Source organism: Hyperolius riggenbachi, chromosome 10 (genome assembly GCF_040937935.1).
Source record: "Hyperolius riggenbachi isolate aHypRig1 chromosome 10, aHypRig1.pri, whole genome shotgun sequence".
NCBI lineage: Eukaryota > Metazoa > Chordata > Amphibia > Anura > Hyperoliidae > Hyperolius > Hyperolius riggenbachi.
The window spans coordinates 214,353,815-214,377,943 of record NC_090655.1 but is presented as its reverse complement, the minus strand read 5'-3'; the positions used below and the strand labels follow the sequence as shown (position 1 = coordinate 214,377,943).

The following is a 24,129-nucleotide window of genomic DNA, read 5'->3' as shown; positions in this document are numbered from 1 at the left end:
TTTTTTTTTTCACAAAGTGTCATTTTCCGCTTACTTGTGACAAAAAATAATATCTTCTATGAACTCACTATGCCTCTCAGTGAATACTTTGGGATGTCTTCTTTCCAAAATGGGGTCATTTGGGGGGTATTTATACTATCCTGGAATTCTAGCCCCTCATGAAACATGACAGAGGGTCAGAAAAGTCAGAGATGCTTGAAAATGGGAAAATTCACTTTTTGCACCATAGTTTGTAAACGCTATAACTTTTACCCAAACCAATAAATATACACTGAATGGGTTTTTTTGTATCAAAAACATGTTTGTCCACATTTTTCGCGCTGCATGTATACAGAAATTTTACTTTATTTGAAAACTGTCAGCACAGAAAGTTAAAAAAATCATTTTTTTGCCAAAATTCATGTCTTTTTTGCTGAATATAATAAAAAGTAAAAATCGCAGGAGCAATCAAATAGCACTAAAAGAAAGCTTTATTAGTGACAAGAAAAGGAGCCAAAATTCATTTAGGTGGTAGGTTGTATGAGCGAGCAATAAACCGTGAAAGCTGCAGTGGTCTGAATGGAAAAAAAGTGGCCGGTCCTTAAGGGGTAGAAAGCCCTAGGTCCTCAAGTGGTTAAAAACCCGCCGACTTTAACGGTTAATAGCAAAGCCTGCTTAAAATTTAGAAACACCAAATTTACAGGGTATATTAAGGGGATCAGTGGGAATAAGAGGAAAAAAATTTTTTTCAAAAAGACCTTATAGTTTTTGAGAAAATCGATTTTTAAGTTTCAAGGGCAAAAATGTCTTTTAAATGCGGAAAATGTCAGTTTTTTTTGCACAGGTAACAATAGTGTTTTATTTTCATAGATTCCCCCAAGTGGGAAGAGTTTTACTTACTTCGTTCTGAGTGTGGGAAATATTAAAAAAAAAACGACGTGGGGTCCCCCCTGCCAGACCTCTTTAACCCCTTGTCCCCCATGCAGACTGGGATAGCCAGAATGCGGAGCACCGGCCGCGTGGGGCTCCGCACCCTGACTATACCAGCCCGCATGGTCCATGGATTGGGGGGTCTCGGAAGGGGAGGGGCAGCCAAGCTTTCCCCTCCCCCTCCGAGCCCTTGTCCAATCCAAGGACAAGGGGCTCTTCTCCACCTCCGATGGGCGGTGGAGGTGGAGGCCGCGATTTCCTGGGGGGGAGGTTCATGGTGGCATCTGGGAGTCCCCTTTAAAAAGGGGTCCCGCAGATGCCCACCCCCCCTCCCAGGAGAAATGAGTATAGAGGTACTTGTACCCCTTACCCATTTCCTTTAAGAGTTAAAAGTAAATAAACACACAGACACTTTGAAAAAGTATTTTAATTGAACAAAAAACATAACCACGAAAAAAGTCCTTTAATATTCTTAATTAACCATTAATACTTACCTGTCCCTTTAAAAGCCAGTTCCCACGCAATATCCTCGGAAATATACTAATCAGTTACAATGTAACAAAGCTATTACAATGTAACAACTTTGTTACTTTGTAACACCACCGCACCCGACGTCACTCGCCGCCACCGCCGCGTCTGCGCTGACCCGACAGAGCTCTGAGCTATATAGCTCAGAGCTCCCTAAGCATCTTTGTATTTGGGCTCCAAGGAGCCCCATTGGTCCTTAGCAGACCAATGGGGTTCCTTTAAATCAGAAGGAACCCCATTGGTCTGCTAAGGACCAATGGGGCTCCTTAGAGCCCAAATACAAAGATGCTAAGAGAGCTCTGAGCTATATAGCTCAGAGCTCTGTCGGGTCCGTGCGGGACGCTAAGTCCCCGCCGCCTCCCGCTGTCCTCCCCGCCTCTTCCACATGTCACCCACATGTGGGTGACATGTGGGTGACAGATGTGGGCGGGGCTGACAGCGGGAGGCGGCGGGGACTTAGCGTCCCGCACTGACCCGACAGAGCTCTGAGCTATATAGCTCAGAGCTCTCTTAGCATCTTTGTATTTGGGCTCCAAGGAGCCCCATTGGTCCTTAGCAGACCAATGGGGTTCCTTCTGATTTAAAGGAACCCCATTGGTCTGCTAAGGACCAATGGGGCTCCTTGGAGCCCAAATACAAAGATGCTTAGGGAGCTCTGAGCTATATAGCTCAGAGCTCTGTCGGGTCAGCGCAGACGCGGCGGTGGCGGCGAGTGACGTCGGGTGCGGTGGTGTTACAAAGTAACAAAGTTGTTACATTGTAATAGCTTTGTTACATTGTAACTGATTAGTATATTTCCGAGGATATTGCGTGGGAACTGGCTTTTAAAGGGACAGGTAAGTATTAATGGTTAATTAAGAATATTAAAGGACTTTTTTCGTGGTTATGTTTTTTGTTCAATTAAAATACTTTTTCAAAGTGTCTGTGTGTTTATTTACTTTTAACTCTTAAAGGAAATGGGTAAGGGGTACAAGTACCTCTATACTCATTTCTCCTGGGAGGGGGGGTGGGCATCTGGGGGACCCCTTTTTAAAGGGGACTCCCAGATGCCACCATGAACCTCCCCCCCCAGGAAATCGCGGCCTCCACCTCCACCGCCCATCGGAGGTGGAGAAGAGCCCCTTGTCCTTGGATTGGACAAGGGCTCGGAGGGGGAGGGGAAAGCTTGGCTGCCCCTCCCCTTCCGAGACCCCCCAATCCATGGACCATGCGGGCTGGTATAGTCAGGGTGCGGAGCCCCACGCGGCCGGTGCTCCGCATTCTGGCTATCCCAGTCTGCATGGGGGACAAGGGGTTAAAGAGGTCTGGGAGGGGGGACCCCACGTCGTTTTTTTTTTAATATTTCCCACACTCAGAACGAAGTAAGTAAAACTCTTCCCACTTGGGGGAATCTATGAAAATAAAACACTATTGTTACCTGTGCAAAAAAAACTGACATTTTCCGCATTTAAAAGACATTTTTGCCCTTGAAACTTAAAAATCGATTTTCTCAAAAACTATAAGGTCTTTTTGAAAAAAAAATTTTCCTCTTATTCCCACTGATCCCCTTAATATACCCTGTAAATTTGGTGTTTCTAAATTTTAAGCAGGCTTTGCTATTAACCGTTAAAGTCGGCGGGTTTTTAAATGTATCTATTTTTCCTTTGAAACTTTAACATCGATTTTCTCAAAAACTATAAAGTCTTTTTGAAAAAAATTTTTTTCCTCTTATTCCTTCTGATCTCCTTAATATATTCTCCAAATTTGAGGCTCTTAGCACTTAAGGGGGCTTTGCTATTAACCCTTAAAGTCGGCGGCTTTTTATATTATACGGGAGCGTAATATTACGCGATTACGGCAGACTGTGTAATTTCAATGGGAGTTTACTGTCTTACGCGTAATTTGTTACGCGTAAAACGTAACCCACGGTCTACGCGTAATTAATTACGCGTAATACCGTAACCTTACACGTAACGCTTACGGTGCATTTGTAGTGAATTACGATGCGCTAATGCGTAATTTCGGCCCAGCACTGGATGATAGCATGTAAGGGGGCTTCACAATTAACCACGGAATTTAGCACTATTGACTTCAATGTAAACGCGAATTCGTTTACTCGGAATTGCCGAATTTTCGAGTTTCGAGTGCTTACTCGGAACTGCCACATTCTGATGGCAAACTCCAAATTCGAAATCCGAGAGCTCAGCCCTAGTGGCAACATCTTTAGTCGTGTCAGGTGCAACTCTGCAGAATGTTTGTTTTATGAGAATTCCGAAAGCCAGTCAAATCAATGTTTGGTCGCCCAGAATGTTCTGGGTGGGGAATTCAGCATAGCTATAGCTAAACAGTCTAGGCTTAGCATCACTGGGAGGGTGTGGATACATACCAATACACAGCTATTTTTACATATAGGAAGTGTTTTTGATACTGAAACCAGGAATATTGCCATAAAAATGGGTATGCTGAATAATTTACTGCACTCTGCTATATGTCACTACAGGGCGTCTTTTCTTTACTGCATTCTGCTATATGTCACTAAAGGGCCTCTTTACTGCATTTTGCTATATGTCACTACAGGGCCTATTTACTGCATTCTGCTATATGTTACTACAGGGCCTATTTACTGCATTCTGCTATATGTTACTACAGGGCCTCTTTACTGCATTCTGCTATATGTTACTAGAGGCCTCTTTACTGCATTCTGCTATATGTCACTACAGGCCTATTTACTGCATTCTGCTATATGTCACTACAGGGCCTCTTTACTGCATTCTGCTATATGTCACTACAGGCCTCTTTACTGCATTCTGCTATATGTCACTACAGGGCCTCTTTACTGAATTCTACTATATGTCACTACAGGGCCTCTTTACTGCATTCTGCTATATGTCACTACAGGCCTCTTTACTGCATTCTGCTATATGTCACTACAGGGCCTCTTTACTGCATTCTACTATATGTCACTACAGGGCCTCTTTACTGCATTCTACTATATGTCACTACAGGGCCTCTTTACTGCATTCTACTATATGTCACTACAGGGCCTCTTGAAAAAAAAAAGGAAAATATTTTTAAACAACACAAAATTTGGTCATTTATTTATTTTAATCTTGTTGACTACAAGGTTTCCAAATGTTAAGGCCATTTGGATCTTATGCTTATTAATCATCAAACAACATCTCTTCTTGTACCTGGAATCCATTGCTATATTATTCCTTGAAATTGGAGATCCTTTAGAGTAGGACTGCGATATTCAGAAAAACACGTTGCAATTCATACTCTAATTGCACTTACAATTCATATCCTGATCTTCTCACAGAGGCGGGCTTTCAGCTTTCTTTTACTCTTCCCTAAATCTAGCAGCGTGCATGGGCACTTTAATAAATTACACTTTATAAAACATCTCATAAAATACAGCTTAGCATTTTGGAATCAATAAATAAATCAGGTTTCTCTATGTATTTACATACGTTACAACCGCCACATCATCGTCCTTTCACTGGCCCAGACAGAGGGTTCTGGGTGATAATATTCTGACTTAAGTAACGGGTCCCTGAAATTCAGGTCTCCTCTAGCTGTCGTACTTGGCTGAATACGCTTTTTGCAAAATTCTACCAAGTTAATAAAGATGCCAGTGCGAACTACAATCTGCAGTTTTGACTTTATGATAAATGTTTTCCTAAACATCTCAATATATAAAAGTCTGTCATAAATATCAGCTGCTGTGCCTTTTCTGGTGTTCAACTAGCCCGCCTTTCCGTGTAAAGCATTTCCCACACTCTGCACAAGAAAACGGGCGTTCGCCTGTGTGAGTTCTCTGGTGTTTAATAAAGTTTCCTTTATGGCTAAAGCCTTTCCCACACTCTGCACAGATGAAGGGATGCTCGCCTGTGTGAATTTTTTGGTGCAGCACAAGGTCTCCTTTGTACATAAAGCACCTGCCACAATCGTCACAGGAAAAAGGACGCTCGCCAGTGTGAACTTTCTGGTGTTTAAGAAGGGATCCTTTATGAAAGAAGCTCTTCCCACACTCTGAGCAGGAAAAGGACTTCTCACCAGCGTGGACCTTCAGGTGGTTCTTCAGAGCAGATACATGTGTAAAAAGTCTGTTGCATGTGAAACACGAAAAGGGCTTCTCAGCAGTGTGAACTCTCTGGTGTGTAATGAGATGTCCCGCTTCCTTAAATGTTTTGTCACACTCAAAACAGGCAAAAGGCCTCTCTCCGTTGTGAACTCTCTGATGCCTAACAACATCTGATTTCCACCTAAAACATTTCCCACACTCTGAACAGGTCAGCGGACGCTTCTGTGCATGCGCCTTCTGGTGCAAAGCGAGAGATGTCTCAGAAATATAGCATTTTCTGCATTCAGGACAAGGAAACACTCTTTGATTGGTGTTCCCGGTAACAGAGTGTTCTCCTGGAGAAGATACTGTGGTGTCGGTCCCTTCTTCATTCTCAGCTGCCTGTGACACGTGCCCACCTTTTGGAAGGAAAGTATTCTAATTACAATGCATGTAGATTAAGCATATTCTAACGTTAGAAGTCCTGTATAGTAGCCTAGTAGTCACCAATCTCACTGAGCTCTACCATAGAATCGGCAAAACCAAAACAACCATAGCACATTGGGTCACAAAGATGGTATACTTATGCTATGGAACGGAGATGAATCTAATTTAGACTCAGCTGCTAATGCTGTGATTAACTTTTCATATGGTGTACAGCATTTTCTCCTCTTTTGCTGGAAACATGATGTTATACTGAGGAATCGAGATGAGCCTTTCATATGGTCAGGGCCAGTTCTAGACTTTTTGCTGCCTGAGGCAAACTTGTGAGGATGTGAATGCCCCCCCCCCCCCCCCCCCACACACACACACACACACACACACACACACACACACACACACACACACACACACACACACACACACACACACACACACACACACACACACATTGGAATTACTCTGCTTAATTTAATGTTCTCACATGACATGCTGCAGCTAAACACAATAGCACACTGCCTGGCTGTGATTCTGTGACAGACAAACTGCTCACCCTCAGTCAGGACAGCAGTGCCACCTCCTCCCCTCTGCTCTGCAAGACATAAAACACTGCTACTCTGCTGTCTCCACTCTCCTCACTCACTGTCAGACTTCTCACAAAGCATAACAAGCTGCTTTTCTCTTCATCTCGCTCTCCTCTCGCTTCTCCTCCTACTCTGACTGTATGCTGTAAGGCCGGTTCACATCTGCATTTCGAGCCAAAAGGATCCGGTGAGCGGATCCGGTCTCCGCATCACCGGATCCGGATGGCTCTGTCCGCAGGCCAGTTCACATAGTGAAAACGGATCTGATCAATGATTGATCGGATCAGTTTTCACTCAGCAAACATACCTACTCTTTTTAGTAGCTGTGACTACTCAGCGCGCCATGTGACTAGTCACATGACGTGTGATGTAGTCACATGACGCGGAAAAAGATGGAAGCCTCTACCGCCGGCTGCTACAGAAGATTAGGTATGTATAAACCCTCCCTTACCCACCCACCTGGCTGCTGCACCCTCCCTCACCCTCCCGCCGCTCGCTCAGGTTCGCGTTGGCCCATGCCCCCATCCCCCGCGGAACGGTCCATTTCTTCACTAGTGTGAAGAAACATTCCGTTTTCCATTGCCCCAATGCTGCAGCATTTTTTGTCTGGATCCGTTCCGCTTGGCAGAACGGTCCGGAAAATTAGGGCCCGCAGAAATTTTTAGATCCGGGGACTGGAACGTATTCGTATCAACGGACGCATGTGAATGGATCCATAGGTTAACATTGGATCCTTTCACATCCGTTCAGTTTGTACAGTATACGTTCCGATTCCGATCCAGAAAAAACGCTACTGTGAACCGGGCCTTAGTGTAAACACAATACAAACATGCTGCCCCTGTAATCTCTGCACCTGATGCAAATGTTTCACCTTGCTTCATGAGAGAACCGGCCCTGCGTATGGTGTACAATATCTCCTCCTCAATTGTAACATGATGTTTTACTGATGTATGGAGATGGGCCTCTCATGTGGTGTACAGTATCTCCTCCTCATTTGTTGGGAACGTGATGTTATACTGAGGAATGGAGATGGGCCTCTCATATGGTGTACAGTATCTCCTCCTCATTTGTTGGGAACATGATGTTATACTGAGTAATGGAGATGGGCCTTTCATATGGTGTACAGTATCTCCTCCTTATTTGTTGGGAACATGATGTTATACTGAGGAAGAAGAGATGAGCCTTTCATATGGTGTACAGTATCTCCTTCTCATTTGTTGGGCACATGATGTTATACTGAGGAATGGAGATGGACCTCTCATATGGTGTACAATATCTCCTCCTCATTTGCTGGGAACATGGTGTTATACTGAGGAATGGAGACGAGCCTCTTATATGGTGTACAATATCTCCTCCTCATTTGCTGGGAACATGGTGTTATACTGAGGAATGGAGACGAGCCTCTTATATGGTGTACAGTATCTCCTCCTCATTTGTTGGGAACATATTATACTGAGGAATGGAGATGGGCCTTTCATATGGTGTACAGTATCTCCTCCTCATTTGTTGGGAACATGATGTTATACTGAGGAATGGAGATGGGCCTCTCATATGATGTACAGTATCTCCTCACACAGAAGAGACGGAAAAAAGCATTGTGAATGTTAGGGGTCCTTCATGTTTCGTAATCACACCACCTGCCTGGCTGTCCAGGCTCCGCCCCATATCCCACCATCACTCACATGAGGTAGGAGCTGTGAGGAGGGAGCATCCAGCCACTCCCTGTAAAAAACAGATCGCTTGTGCTGGTTTACCAGCAGTGCACTTACTGAGGTCATTTCATAATAAGAAATCTCCTGATCTGCAGTGCTGGCCAGAAAAAGTTAATCTCTCAGCAGCACAGGGAGGAGCTAGCTTGGGAACGCCCACTCTGCTACCAGCTCCAAGGCTCCAAGCTTTGCAGAGGGAACTCTGGGTCAGATGACTGGCATTTCCCAAGGGGATTTCTCTACATTTTCCAGGGAAATTCTCTGGAATAGCTGTATAAAATACAACATTGTGTGAGTAATGGTATAATCCCGAATACACCTTTACTAAAAATGGAACATCCTGAAGGGTATGCTAGAGCTTTAAGCTTCTGAGTGTTACAGTGTCACATCTTACCTATACTGAGATTGCCAGAAAATTCTTCCCCTTTAATTGTCAGCGTCACTACGTCATATTCTGAAGACTGCTCGTCATAGGAATCATAGTTCTCCTCCGCTTGGTCCTTCCCTGTATCCGTCATTTCTTCCTCCTCCGTGTCCTGCTGATCAGCACTCCCGTACGTCTCCTCTTCTTCATCATTTACACTTTTCTGTTCTTCCATCTATATCCATGAAATAATGAAGATGAAAGTAGGAAGATGTGAGCACTAGATTACTAAGAAAACAGAAGAATTTAATCTCTCCCCCTAAAAATGATAACATGATCTAAAAAAAAAATCAAACATATATAAAGGTTGGCTTGTCAACTGAAAGAAAAAGTTGAAAATAGCTTAGCATTTATTGAAAATCACTACAGACAACGCGTTTCACGGGCTGGGTGTCACTTCTTCAGATCAATGTGAGATGAAATAGCGTTGGGCTGCTTAGCATGAAAAGAGACTCATTATGACCCGAGGAAGCTTTTGTTGTCAGTTAACTTCCTTAACCACTTTACCACTAAGGGGTTTTCCCCTTAAAATGTTCACATTTCAGTACTTCCATTCATTCAGCAATAACTTTATCACTACTTATCACATCTAAATTATCTATATATTGGTTTTGTTCTTGTTTTTTTTTTTCAGGACAACATAGGTGTTCTATGGAAGGTACTTTTTGCAACAAAAAAATATTTTATAATAAGAAGAAAGAAGAAAGAAAAAAAAAGAAAAAAAATGCATAGTTTCTTAATTTTCACACATTATAGTTTTTAAAATAAAACGTGCTTATGTAGATAAAAACAAATAATTTAATTTGCCTATTTTTATTGGGTATTATAAAACAGCATTTAAATTATGATCCTAGTAAAATCTATGGTGACAATTTTTTATTTGGAAATAAAGATGGGGGTGGGGGGGGGGGGATTTTCACTGTACTCTATCAATAATTGCAAGCCCTTATTTGCAAACATAACAGTAATACACCCTCATGGCATACATATTTATAAAGCGAAGTCCCTAAGGTAAACATTTTTTATATATTCTCTTTTAAATTCCATCACATTGGCTCTTTCTTTTATACAAGTGTTTTATGTGGGGCTTGTTATAGGTAGAGGAGAGTCATTTTTAAATTTTTTTTCACGTAATGTTACTTTTTACCCACTATCTCCTGTCAACTTAGAATGCTCAATCACAGCATTCTGAGTTAGAAGGAAGGGATTGTTTTTTTTTTTTGTTGTTGTTGTTTTTTACAATGAATGATCATTACTAGCGATCATTCATTCATCAGGCACTTTGACTGGCTTTGGGAACACATGTTCTCAATCACCAATCTGTGCAATTCTGCATGAAGCTAGCGGCATCCGCATTCATGCAGCTCTTATAAATACAGAGAGATGCATATCTACGCCCCTGGGAGAGTGAAGTTTTAATGGGCGTAGATATGTGCACCAAGGGAGGGAAAGTGGTTAAAGTGAACCAGAGATGGTTCACTAGCTCTTATTTTAACTTACCTGGGGCTTCCCCCAGCCCCATGAGCAGCACTGAGACCCTCGCCGTCCTCCTTGGCCGCTAAGTTTCCTGGTAATCTGAGCATTCGCTGCTCGGCCACAGGCGCAGAATGCTCCAGGGTACGGGCCGGGGGCATGAACACAGCCGAGCTGCGCATGCGCAGAAGACCTTGACTGGCGGCTAGGGACTCAGCGCTGCTCAAGGGGTTGGAGGAAGCCCCGGGTAAGTATAAATCAATCCTAGTGTACCATCTTTGGTACACTTTAAGATATGCCAACTTTTATATACCATATTTTTTGGCATATAAGACACTTTTTCCCTCCCAAAAATGCAATAAATCAGATATCAGAGACTCCCTGTATTGTCCCCATGTCTCCTCCACTCCCCCTGAATAATGTAAAGCAGCAGCAGTAAGGCTCACCTAATCCATCAGCTCCAGCAGCTATCAGACACCTCTCCTCTCACTCACTGCTCCCCTAGTGCCGGCTTCTGAAGAGGAGAAGCCTCTGATCACCGGTGGAGCCGATAGATTAGATGAGCTGTACTGCTGCTGCTTTATTTTATTCAGGAGGAACTGAGGAGGACACAAGGGGGGGAGCAGAGGAGATACAGGGGGCAGAGGGGAACACACGGGAGACTAAAGGGGACACATGGAGGGCAGAAGGGGACACCCAAGACAAAAGGGGACTCATGGGGCATAGAAGGGGAAACACTGGGGACAGAAGGGGAAAACTGGGGAAACACTGGGGAACAGAAGGGGACAAATGGGGAACACGGGAGGTACAAGGGGGACACAATGATTGGGGGAGAACATTTACAAGACCTGGACCATGGATGCCCCAGGTTTAGTATATATTTTAAACCTATACATTGGTGCATCTTATAATTTGGAAAATCTTATACACTCAAAAAATACAGTGTTTTTAAAACATTTTATCATGTTTGGGGCACCTCCTCCCATCCCTTTATGTACTAGCCACTTAGGGGGACAACACCAAATTAGGAACTAATTTAATAGCATCCATTTGGTCACTTTTTTTTTTTTTGCTTTCTAGAGAATCAAGATTCTAGGATCACCTAAGCTTCGAGTGGAAACTGACAACAATTCTCCACAAGCGGATTACTCTGGTTGCTGATGCTGCAACCTGAGCTGTGTGAGTATATTTTTAAATTGCATTTATATCTTCCACTCAGGGGCGTAACAATAGACCCTGCAAGGGATGCATCCGCAGGAGGGCCCAGAAGCCACAGGGGGCCGTCCTGAGAGACTGACAACTAAGGGCAAGGAGAGGAAAAAACTTTCTGCGCTCTGCACTAATGACTGCAACTGCTCAACCATTGATAACTAAGTGAGTGCAATAAGCTGTGGCTGGGAACACACTAGTCTGTCAGTTTTCTCCACACCATATGTGTCTGTATGCGTGAAAACAGGCATATTTTATCACGGGGGGGGGGGGGGGTGTTTGATGGGTAGGGGCCCCATCCAAAGTTGCGCAGGGGGGCCTAGTGATTTCTAGTTATGTCCCTACTTCCACTACCACACAATACCATACAAAGGTTTCCTGGTGTCTGTTTTTTGTTTGTTTGTTGGTTTCGCTTCTGAAAGGCACATTGTGACCTCCGGGACCTCCCCTTACATCATCTAACACAGCCTGGAAATACAAATGAGTTACTCTTCTGTACCTGACAGGGGAGAGGGATGCTGCGCTCTTCTTTTTTCAAATCCCGGGAATAAGGAGGACCTGTATGTTTCTCTAGTAGGTTTCTGTCACTGGATCCATCTGTAGGAAACACACACACACACTGACTGAGAGGGGAGAAGTAAAGATTGTTGTAGAGAATAAAAGAGAACCTAGAGGCCGGATTCACATAGGCGTTGGGTTTTTGTTTTTTTTTTGCGGCATGATGTGAGGGTCATCTCACACCGTAACGGAAAAAACTGCCTACGGGGATTTCCGCGTTAATATGCGGTAATCCCCGTCTAGCAGCATGCTGAGCAGGAAGTGAGTCTCTCTAGCGCTCACATCCTGTGGTCGAAAAGATGAATTGTGCAGAAGCGTATTGACAACAATATGCTTCCACGCATGCGCGATGCGAATACATGCGGCAGCAGCTTTAAAATATCTGCGTCTCCATAGACTTACATGACTTTTGGTTCGACACACGTCACCGCTGAATTACCCGACAACGCACAGATGCGCCCGCAGCCTGAAGAACGAGATATCCGCTGTGGAGCATCTCAACGCACTGGTATGAAAGGCCCCATAGACTTTCATTGCCGAGTGTTACCGTACGGTAACGCAACGCAATGAAAACGCCCCACTATGAAAGGGGCCTGAAATGCTTTAAAGGAACACTATCCCCCAAGTGTTCTGAAATGACAGTGTACAAATAATGTCTAAGTAGCTGTGTAAACATTTTCCTACTTTTCATGTTAAATATCAGAGGCAAAAGCTTGAATTCATTGTGTGTAGGATTTATCTCTATTGGAACAAATCATTCTCAAAAGGGGTGTCTGCTTCTGTGCACAGCCCGTGTTCATTTTTTGCATATCAGTCTACAGATGCCGTGGTGTCAGGTTTCACAGACCATTACAAATGTTTATAACAAGTAATATTTCCTCTGCTCTCTTCAGACACTTCAGTCAGAGACACAGGACACAGTACATAGGCAGCTACAGCTGCTGAGAGCTTTCTCACACACAGGGATAACAGATGCACTGTGAGGGAATTGCCCCTCCCCTCATGGCTCACTCTGCCGTCAGATTTGAGCAGACTTGCAGTCAGTTAAGAGTGAAAGGAATTTAAAACAAACGAGATAAGCAAATGAAATGTAAACATCATTATTTACCAGCACTTCAGGAACTCTCTAAATCCCAGGTAAAAAAAAACATATTCATCGATAGTGTTCCTTTAAGTGATCATTACTAACCTGTGCTGCTCCGAGAAGTGACTCCCTCCTCCTCACACGGCTCATCACTACTCATATACAACTCTGAGGCTTCCTCTTTAACTTCTGCTTTAATAGTCACAGCTTTGCCCTAAGACCACAAACACAAGGATGGGAGACTGTAAGTTCCACACAATTCCATTACAGATCATACAACGCAGTATTTGGTGATTCCACTGATCTGGCCTACCTGATGACTGTGAGGAGGGAGAGCGCGATCTTCCTGTTTTAAATCCTGAAAGCAGAGAGGATTGTGGGGGATTGAGCGATCTTCCCTTTTAAAGTCCTGGAAATAATGAGGTTTGGGAGGGATGGTGTGAGGTTCCCATTTACAGTCCTGAAAATAATGAGGTTTTGGGAGGATAGCGCGATCTTCACGTTTACAGTCCTGGAAATAAAGAGGACTGCAGGGCGTGGTGAGCTCTTCTGGTTTACAATCCGGGGAAAAAAGAGGACCGGTATGTCTCTCTAGTGGGTCTCTCTTAGTGGAGCCATCTGTAAAAAAAAAGAAAAATAAAGATAAACATTGCCTGAATACATACCAGTCAAATACACAAACCTGAATTAATTTAGCAAAACACAATTTTACCTATCTAAAAAAACATATTAAAACCTAATTTTTAATAATTTTAATTAAAATGCCTGTCTCAGCAGATATCCCAAAACTATTCTGGGGAGGGGATTGGGAATCCCTGAAAACCATACATAGCCTTTATTTGGCTGTAATCAGTATTGTGGTCTACCCCTTTTCCCCTAGACTGATATTACAACTACATACTATACACACACACACACACATCACCCCACCACAACCCAACATGTTTCACCCCTTCAAAAGTGGGGCTTCATCATAATGATGAAGCTTGGATTTGTAATATTTGCCGCTCAAGGACCACTATCACCAGCCGGCCCCTGACCAACAGCATCCTAACCAACCCTCCTCCTCTCCAAAACACACACAATACAGGATCTTCTCAAAAAATTAGCATATTGTGATAAAGTTCATTATTTTCTGTAATGTACTGATAAACATTAGACTTTCATGTATTTTAGATTCATTACACACAACTGAAGTAGTTCAAGCCTTTTATTGTTTTAATATTGATGATTTTGGCATACAGCTCATGAAAATCCAAAATTCCTATCTCAAAAAATTAGCATATTTCATCCGACCAATAAAAGTAAAGTGTTTTTAAAACAAAAAAAGTCAACCTTCAAATAATTATGTTCAGTTATGCACTCAATACTTGGTCGGGAATACTTTTGCAGAAATGACTGCTTCAATGCGGCGTGGCATGGAGGCAATCAGCCTGTGGCACTGCTCAGGTGTTATGGAGGCCCAGGATGCTTCGATAGCGGCCTTAAGCTCATCCAGAGTGTTGGGTCTTGCGTCTCTCAACTTTCTCTTCACAATGGCCACTATACGATACAAAAATTAGGAAGCCATGCTCCCCCCCCCCCCCCCTTACATACAAGAATTAAGTTGCCATGTGCCCCAAGATTAAAAAAATAAGAAGTCACATCCTTCCGGATAAAATAGTTCAGTAGCTAGGTGCCAATGATAGATACACACCATAAGCTATAGCCCATATAATTCCTGGGTGCTCTAGCCAATGGGTACTGGAAGAACCAATGTAATGCAAGACTAAAGGTGCCCATACATCTAGCAATGAATGGGAAGACCGACTAAGACAGATCTCTCTCTTATTGAATCTGATCAGAGAGAGATCTGTTGGCTGCCCATACACCGCAGGCCGATTCCTGATTGATTTCAGCATGACAAAAACTCCTTCGCCACTGTCCCCCCAAATGTTATTCCACCCCACCCCGTCTCCACTGTCTTCCCTGGTCAAATGCAGCCAGCCCACGGTAGCACCTCACATGCATCTGCAAGCACTCAGGGAGTGCATGCTTGTTGTTGCACTAATTTTCATCCAATTCAATAAAATGATTGAATCAGATGGTTAAATCAGGCTGAAATATCGCTAAATGTATGGCCAGCATAAGCGGTTGGCTCTCCACATGTGAAATTCAATCATATTTTTAATGTTGCATATACAATTTTCCAAAGTTTTGAGACTGAAAAGGGTCCCTTTCTCAAGGTCCCACTCCTCTGTCCTCCTCCCTTCCCCTGACCTACTGGCCCTACTCCCCTGTCCTCCCTTCCTCTAACCCCACTCCTCTGTCTTCCTTCCTCTGTCCTTTGTCCTCCTCTCTTCCTCTGACCCACAGGATGAGGGGTCTAGGTGGACCTTCTTTACTGCTCTGTCCTTTACAAGAAATGGAATTCTCCTCTTACCTGGGGATGTGAGGGATGGCTGATTCTCCATCATGATGTCCTTATACAGATCCTTGTGTCCTTCTGAATATTGCCACTCGCCCATGGCATCTTTCATCTCCTCCTTAAGTACGTTCCGATCTTCCATCACAATGTTCTTATTTTGATCCTTCTGCCCTCCCGGATGTTCCCCCTCCTCCTGCAATGCCGTGATTTGGGCACAGTGAGCCACAATACAGGGAATGGGCTTATTTGTAATAGAGTACAAAATATTACAGCTGAACGTCACCAGATTGGCAAAACATGCCAAGTATACAGGGCCTCGGGTTCATCCCCTCAACAGCAAAGCTAAGGGCCTCACTAGATGTTAAAGATTTGGAAATATATTACAGTACAATAAGACCAAAGAAATAATATGAAACTTGACATGTGATCACTATTGTGGTCTATAAACCCATTAACGATGTAAACATTATTTCAGCTTGTTTATGATGGAATGTGAGTGTGACCGGGCACATGCGCAGAGGGTTGCAGGCAGGACTTCTCTGTAGCACCCGTTAGTTAACGTGCTAAAGGACTATTACCATGTAAAAACATAAACTAGCCCTGGTGAATAACTGATGGTTACCAGGGGTGTATGTTATATCTGTATGCCTCAATTTTTTATTCATGAATTTATACAGTATAGCGCTAAAATCATCTTTCGCAGCACTTTACACAGCATAGATTCTTGTCACCTACTGTCCCTCAGAAAGGCTCATGGTGTCATCCCTACCATAAACATATATGTACATCATAGTTTAAGGTTTTTGGAGAAGCTAATTAACATATCTCTATATTTTTGAAATGGGGGAAGAGACTGAAGTTCCTAAAGGAAACCCATTCAAACATAGAGAGGACATACATACATCCATGCAGACTGTGACCTGGCCCAGATTTAAACTGGGGATCCAGCACTGCAATGCATTAGTGATATCCACAACACCACCATGCTAATCTGATAGATTAGATACAATGAAAAAAAGTATCAAAGTAGTGATAAAATAATGCATGGATTGCAACTTAGAAGTACAAACTCAACATTGTAGTAGGAAATCACTTAGTTCTGAAATCCTTGCAAATGGCCAATGACCATTTACCTGTTTATATTCAGGGACAACAAAGTGCAGTTCTTGGCAGACTGAGTGGAACAGAACATCGGGGGTGAAATGGCATAGTCTGCAGGGAAATGGCTGAAGTGGGGTTGCTACAAAAACAGGTGCCAATAGCCACCAACTACAACTAGCTCTGGAAAACGTTGGGACCAGACACTCCAGGTGCATTTTGGAGATCATGTGGAGGTCCTTGCTCATTTTACAGAGGAAAATAAAAAGGCAGAATTAGTACAGTCCTGGCCAAAAGTTTTAAGACTGTCAAAAATATTGGAAATGAGAAAAGTTGCTGCTTTTATAATAGCAATTTGCATATACTCCAGAATGTTATGAAGAGTGTTCAGATGAATTGCATAGTCCTTCTTTGCCTTGAAAATTAACTGAATCCCAAAAAAACATTTGCAGTGCATTTCATTGCTGTCATTAAAGAGGAACTCCAGCCTAAACAAACATACTGTCATTAAGTTACATTAGTTATATTAATTAAAATAGATAAGTAATATAATATGTTACCCACACTGTTTTAAAAGAACAGGCACATTTTTTATTTCATGATGGCAGCCATCTTTTTGGTTGAAAGGAGGTGACAGGGTACATGAGACACAGTTCCAACTGTCCTGTGTCCTGAGCACCTCTCCCAGTTGCTAGGCAACGTGATTAACAACATAGGAAATCCCATCATGCTCTGCACAGCATCAGGGGAAAACCGCCCGGGCTTTTTTTCTTTGATGGGTGGAGCTTAGGTAAAAATGCAGCTAAAAATGATGCTTTGGTAAGAAAAAAAAGTTCTGATGCTGTGAAACTGTTAAAGAAACACCAAGCCTTTTCAGTTCTGCTGAGTAGATTTTTAGTCCGGAGGTTCACTTTAAAGGACCTGCTGAGATCATTTCAGTAATCGTCTTGTTAACTCAGGTGAGAATGTTGATGAGCACAAGGCTGGAGATCATTATGTCAGGCTGATTGGGTTAGAATGGCAGACTTGACATGTTAAAAGGAGGATGATGCTTGAAATCATTGATCTTCTATTGTTAACCATGGTGACCAGCAAAGAAACACATGCAGCCATCATTGCATGAAAATAGCTTCACATGCAAGGATATTGTGGCTACTAAGATTGCACCTAAATCAACAATTTATAGGATCATCAAAAACTTCAAGGTAAGAGGTTAAATTCTTGTTAAGAAGGCTTCAGGGCGTCCAAGAAAGTCCAGCAATCGCCAGGGTCATCTCCTAAAGAAGATTCAGCTGCGGGATCGGAGTGCAACCAGTGCAGAGGTTGCTCAGGAATGGCAGTAGGCAGGTGTGAGCGCATCTGTACGCACAGTTAGGCAAAGACTTTTGGAAGATGGCCTGGTGTCAAGAAAGGCAGCAAAGAAGCCACTTCTCTCCCAAAAGAAATCAGGGACAGATTGATCTTCTGCAGAAAGTATGGTGAATGGACTGCTGAGGACTGGGACAAAGTTATATTCTCCGATGAAGCCCCTTTCTAATTGTTTGGGGCATCTGGAAAAAGTCTTGTCAGGAGAAGAAAAGGTGAGCGCTAACATCAGCCCTTTGTCATGCCAACAGTAAAGCATCCTGAGACCATTTATGTGTGGGGTTGCTTTTCATCCAAGGGAGTGGGCTCACTCACAATTTTGCCAAAAACCACAGCCATGAATAAAGAATGGTACCAAAACACCCTCCAACAGCAACTTCTTCCAACAATCCATCAACAGTTTGGTGAAGAACAATGCATTTTCCAGCACGATGGAGCACCGTGTCATAAGGCAAAAGTGATAACTAAATGGCTCGGGGACCAAAAGTTTAAGTTTTGGGTCCATGGCCTGGAAACTCCCCAGATCTTAATCCCATTGAGAACTTCTGGTCATTCCTCAAGAGGCGGGTGGAGAAACAAAAAACAACTAATTGTGAGAAACTCAAAGAAGTGATTATGAAAGAATGGGTTGCTATCATTCAGGAATTGGCCCAGAAGTTTATTGCATGCATGCCAAGTCGAATTGCAGAGGTCCTAAAAAAGAAGGGCCAACACAGCAAATACTGACTCTTTGCATAAATCTCATGTAATTGTCAATAAAAGCCTTTGAAACGTATGACGTGCTTATAATTATATTTCAGTATGTCACATAAACAACTGAAACAAAGATCTAAAGCAGTTTAGCAGCAAACTTTGTGAAAACTAATATTTTTGACAGTCTCAAAACTTTTTGCCAGGACTGTAGTATGTTACAGATCATCTCCAGTAGAAATAGATTCTGCTAGTGCAGCCATGGGCAAACTCGGCCCTCCAGCTGTTACAAGTCCCACAATGCATTTGCCTTTATGAGTCATGACTGTGGCTGTCAGACTCCTGCAATGCATTGTGGGACTTGTAGTTCCTTAACAGCTGGAGGGCCAAGTTTGCCCATGCCTGTGCTAGTGTGTATGCAGATTTCATGACCACACCCTAGAACTGCTGCCAAAGTCACCCACTCTACACATCACAATGGATTGTTGTGCCCATAAGTTAATGATATGTACACTAGATATTAGAAGAATCTGACACACATCACAAGGCACCACCATGCCATTACTGGATACATCCCATAATTCCCAGCACTGCTCACCTTTCTTGTCAGCAGCTGAATCAACTCATTGGTGACTTCTAGGATCTTCTGCTTGCTTTTTTGGGATATCAGGAAGTGACATAAAGGCACTGTGATCGTCACCCGATAACCAGGCTTCACAAGTGGAAAGACCTGTATTGGAAGAGCAAAAGCATGAAATTCCCAGAAACCTCCTCACCTCTCCAGTTAGGTGTGTCTTAACGGTCATAAGGTTATTGTCATTTGACCCTCCCAGAATCTTCCTCACCTCTCCAGTCAGCAGGTAGATGATCTCCAAAGTGAGATTAAATATTCTCTCAGACGTTCGACTCCAGTCCTCGTCCATCCTCATTGACATGGTCTTGTGGTCTATACAGGAGGCTCCTCTCTGTAAAGGGATAATATGAGGTGGGACATATCTGGACTGTAAATGTATGGGTTTTATATCTGGATGGGGATACATGACAAGGCTGCTTCTGCTATACTTGCTTGTGACGCAAATTGTCCATATCACTGGAGGAAGAACTGATCACCTTGTTAGGCCAATAGAGAGGACCAACCACTCTATTGGCCATGCAGAACACTACTTGACTTTTCATACAAATCCCAGCATGTCCCTCCAGGTACTTATCTACAAGTCCCAGAATTACATTTCTGCTACATGAACCAGGACCCTCTGTCTCCCACCTCTGTACTGCATACTCTTCTCCCCTCCTCATACAAAGTTTTCTCTTCTTAACCCGAGCAGTCCCAAACCCTCTCACATCTAGTAATGTACAGCACTCTATAAAAGCTGAGGGTGTATGGTGAATAATCAGTATTCAGTGATAGAGCAGATACCAGGAGATGAAACATGGGCACACCTGACACTCACATGATACCAACCCTCCCAGCTACCTTCCTCCTTGTACAGCCCACTACATGTCTAGTGTTCTCGTGTGCAGTCCCCCACCCCCAGGTACACCTATGAGCCCCACTACTTATCTATCCCCAGCCTTATTACCATTAACCTACCCACCACAAAAAAGCAACCCCATGCAAATCTGGTACGAGGAAAGCATTCGACATCACCCCTGATTACTTTGATGGCAGCTGTCCAATGATAGAGCTTCCTCAGTCCTCTGTGTTACAGTCATGTCAGATCATAATCTGATGATCAGGGCAGACAGGATCACTTCTGTCGGTGGGCAATGGCCACTGGAGTAGGTGGTGAGTATACAGAACACTTACTTCCTGGCAACTCTGCAGAGCATGAGGCAGGTATACCGTACTGGGGGAGATTCTGTGTATGGAGGGAACAATGAGGGGACTGCATGTGAAGAAGGGGGTGCTGAACAGGGGAATATATATGTTGGGAGTAGGTATCAAACTTCATGCAGGGTGTGGGAAACCCCAGACATAAGGGATGCATGTAAGGGCGATCTGATAATACTATTAGGGGCTGCAGCATGAAGGGCACTGTACAGAGAAGGATTAGCAGGTAGGGGAGGCCTTGTACATGGAGGGGGCTGCAGTATACTGTACATAGATAGGGAGATAAGCATGTTAGGGGAGATCTGATAATACTATTAGGGGCTGCAGCATGCAGGGCACTGTACAGAGAGGGATTAGCAAGCAGGGGGAGGCCCTGTGTACTGAGGGGCGTGCAGTATGGGGGAAGGGCATGCACATAGATAAGGAGAGGGGCATATTAGGGGGGACCTAATACGATTCTGCAGCAATGCATGCAGGGCACTGTACAGAGAGGGAATAGCAGGCAGGGGGAGGCTCTGTACATGGAGGGGGCTGCAGTATACAGTACATAGATAGGAAGTAGAGCATATTAGGGGAGATCTGATAATACTATTAGGGGCTGCAGCATGCGGTGGACTGTACACTGAGGCATTGGCAGGCAGGTGGAATCCTGTACATGGAGGGGCTGAATAGAGAAGAGGAAAGTACAAACAAGTGTAGAGAACACAATACAACTGCAAGTGAATATTTTGCTCTTCGATGACCAGAATTTACAAGTACAAAACCAGAACTTCTCACAAGGTCAAACTAATGAATTTCTCAGGCTGTCATATACTTCATTATTACATTCAGACTCTGATTAGCCCTGTGCCAGTTTCAGGTCTAGCCCTGCTAGTTCTGATCACTGCACAGCAATATAAATAAATAAAAACAAGGAAGAGGAATGTTAGGTCACGTCTGTAGCGCACACCTAGAAGGGTCTGCATCATGGGGGGGATTATACCGGGGTCACACAGAGGGCAGTTTGCATGGGTTGGAGTTTGCACATGAAGGGGCTGCTCATGGCATTAGGGCACTATTTCCACCCTGATCGCCGCCATAGTCACTGGGCACAAATCTACTATTGAAAATATTATTTACCTCGGATAAACCCAGCAACGTCTTCTCTGTGCGTCCGCCCACTTCACCTCTATCTTCCTGCTTGTGCCTTCAGATTATTAGTGCCAGCAGCGCCACCTTGTGGAGAATACACTAACTGCAGCCTTTACTGTAGCATTTTCACAACTTCCTTACCTGCCTGGACTGGGCACATACTTTTTACTATACTATATATAATATACTATGCTATATGGAGCTCCTATGGCTGACTAACCTATACTGGATCACCTATGGCTGACCAACCTATACGGGGCACCAATGGCTGGTTAACTTATACTGGGTCACCTCTGGCTTGTTAATCTATACTTTGGGAACTTATAACTGATTAACCTATACTGGGGCACCTATGGCTGGTTAACCTATACTGGGGCACCTATAGCTGACCAACCAACCTATACCAGGGCACCTGTGGCTGGTTAATCTATACTAGGTCACCTATGGCTGGTTAACCTATACTGGGTCACCTCTGGTTAACCTATACTTTGGGAACTTATCGCTGGCTAGCCTATACTGGGGCACCTATAGCTTACTACCTATACTAGGGGACTGAATACTGCATCATAAATACAGTGTTTTGCAAAAGTATTCAGCCCCCTTGAAGTTTTCCACATTTTGTCATATTACTGCCACAAACATGAATCAATGTTATTGGAATTCCACATGAAAGACCAATACAAAGTGGTGTACACGTGAGAAGTGGAACGAAAATCATACATGATTCCAAACATTTAAAAAAAATATCTGCAAAGTGGGGTGTGCGTAATTATTCAGCCCCCTGAGTTAATACTTTGTAGAAGAACCACCTTTTGCTACAATTACAGCTGCCAGTCTTTTAGGACTCTCCAGCTGTGCACATCTAGAGACTGAAATCCTTGCCCATTCTTCTTTGCAAAACAGCTCCAGCTCAGTCAGATTAGATGGATAGCATTTGTGAACAGCAGTTTTCAGATCTTGCCACAGATTCCCGATTGGATTTAGATCTGGACCTTGACTGGGCCATTCTAACACATAGATATGTTTTGTTTTAAACCATTCCATTGTTGCCCTGGCTTTATGTTTAGAGTCGTTGTCCTGCTGGAAGGTAAACCTCCGCCCCAGTCTCAAGTCTTTTGCAGACTCCAAGAGGTTTTCTTCCAAGATTGCCCTGTATTTGGCTCCATCCATCCTCCCATCAACTCTGACCAGCTTCCCTGTCCCTGCTGAAGAGAAGCACCCCCAGAGCATGATGCTGCCACCACATTTGACAGTGGGGATGGTGTGTTCAGAGTTATGTGCAGTATTAGTTTTCCGCCACACATAGTGTTTTGCATTTTGGCTAAAAAGTTCCATTTTGGTCTCATCTGACCAAAACACCTTCTTCCACGTTTGCTGTCCTCCACATGGCTTGTGGCGAACTGCAAACAGGACTTATGCTTTTCTGTTAACAATGGCTTTCTTCTTGCCACTCTTCCATAAAGGCCAACTTTGTGCAGTGCACAACTTATAGTTGTCCTATGGACAGATTTCCCCCCCCCCCCCCCCTGAGCTGTAGATCTCTGCAGCTTCTTCAGAGTCACCATGGGCCTCTTGACTGCATTTCTGATCAGCGCTCTCCTTGTTCGGCCTGTGAGTTTAGGTGGACGGCCTTGTCTTGGTAGGTTTACAGTTGTGCCATACTCCTTCCATTTTTGAATGATCGCTTGAACAATTCTCTGTGGGATGTTCAAGGCTTTGGAAATCTTTTTGTAGCCTAAGCCTGCTTTAAATTTCTCAATAATTGTATCCATGACTTGTCTGTTGTGTTCTTTTGGACTTCATGGTGTTGTTGCTCCCAATATTCTCTTAGACAACCTCTGAGGCCGTCACAGAGCAGCTGTATTTGTACTGACATTAGATTACACACAGGTGCACTCTATTTAGGCAATAGCACTCATCAGGCAATCATAGCTCCCAACTGTCCCTCTTTCGGAGGGACCGTCCCTTTTTGGGAGCCCTGTCCCTCTGTCCCTGTTTCCTCCTCATTTGTCCCTCTTTCAGGACTCTGTCCCTCTTTCTGTGGAAATATATGTAGTTCTCTACTAAAAATGTGTTTGATTGACTCTAAACTTTTTTCCCACCCTTTAAATTGATATATTACTAATTGTAAAGTGTTAATATGAAGGAAAATGAACCAGGATAGAAAGGACCAGTGAGGTTTGAATTATAAAACAACATATTTTTCTTATGAAATCTTTATGGCATGCGTGACTAGGGGCGTGGTGGGGGTGTTACCAGGGGTGTGGCTTAAGTGTCCCTTTTTCTCATCTCAAAAAGTTGGGAGGTATGGGCAATGTCTATGGGCAACTGACTACACTCAGACCAAAGGGGGCTGAATAATTACGCACACCCCACTTTGCAGTTATTTGTAAAAAATGTTTGAAATCATGCATGATTTTCGTTCCACTTCTCACGTGTACACCACTTTGTATTGGTTTTTCACGTGGAATTCCAATAAAATAAATTCATGTTTATGGCAGTAATATGACAAAATGTGGAAAACTTCAAGGGGGCCGAATACTTTTGCAAACCACTGTAGTTTGCAAGCACGCAGTGGAGGGCGCACAATTTCTACACCCTCACTCTGGGAACAATTCAGCCTAGAAAGTGCCCTGTGAAAGACAA

At 43.5% G+C, this 24,129-nt stretch overlaps 1 protein-coding gene across 1 annotated transcript in view; it reads right to left on the bottom strand.

Annotated features, from left to right (window-relative positions):
• LOC137536798 (zinc finger protein 91-like) overlaps positions 1–24,129 on the bottom strand; it is a 100,807-nt gene that overhangs the window by 60,229 nt on the left and 16,449 nt on the right. Inside the window, exons 11-19 of the mRNA XM_068258998.1 lie at positions 21,472–21,528; positions 19,367–19,486; positions 19,120–19,251; positions 15,384–15,561; positions 13,275–13,579; positions 13,067–13,175; positions 11,819–11,916; positions 8,608–8,812; positions 5,145–5,898 (exon numbers count right to left, since the gene is read on the bottom strand). Of these exons, the coding sequence (XP_068115099.1) occupies positions 5,145–5,898; positions 8,608–8,812; positions 11,819–11,916; positions 13,067–13,175; positions 13,275–13,579; positions 15,384–15,561; positions 19,120–19,251; positions 19,367–19,486; positions 21,472–21,528 (1,958 nt within the window). The remainder of the gene's footprint in view (positions 1–5,144; positions 5,899–8,607; positions 8,813–11,818; positions 11,917–13,066; positions 13,176–13,274; positions 13,580–15,383; positions 15,562–19,119; positions 19,252–19,366; positions 19,487–21,471; positions 21,529–24,129) is intronic.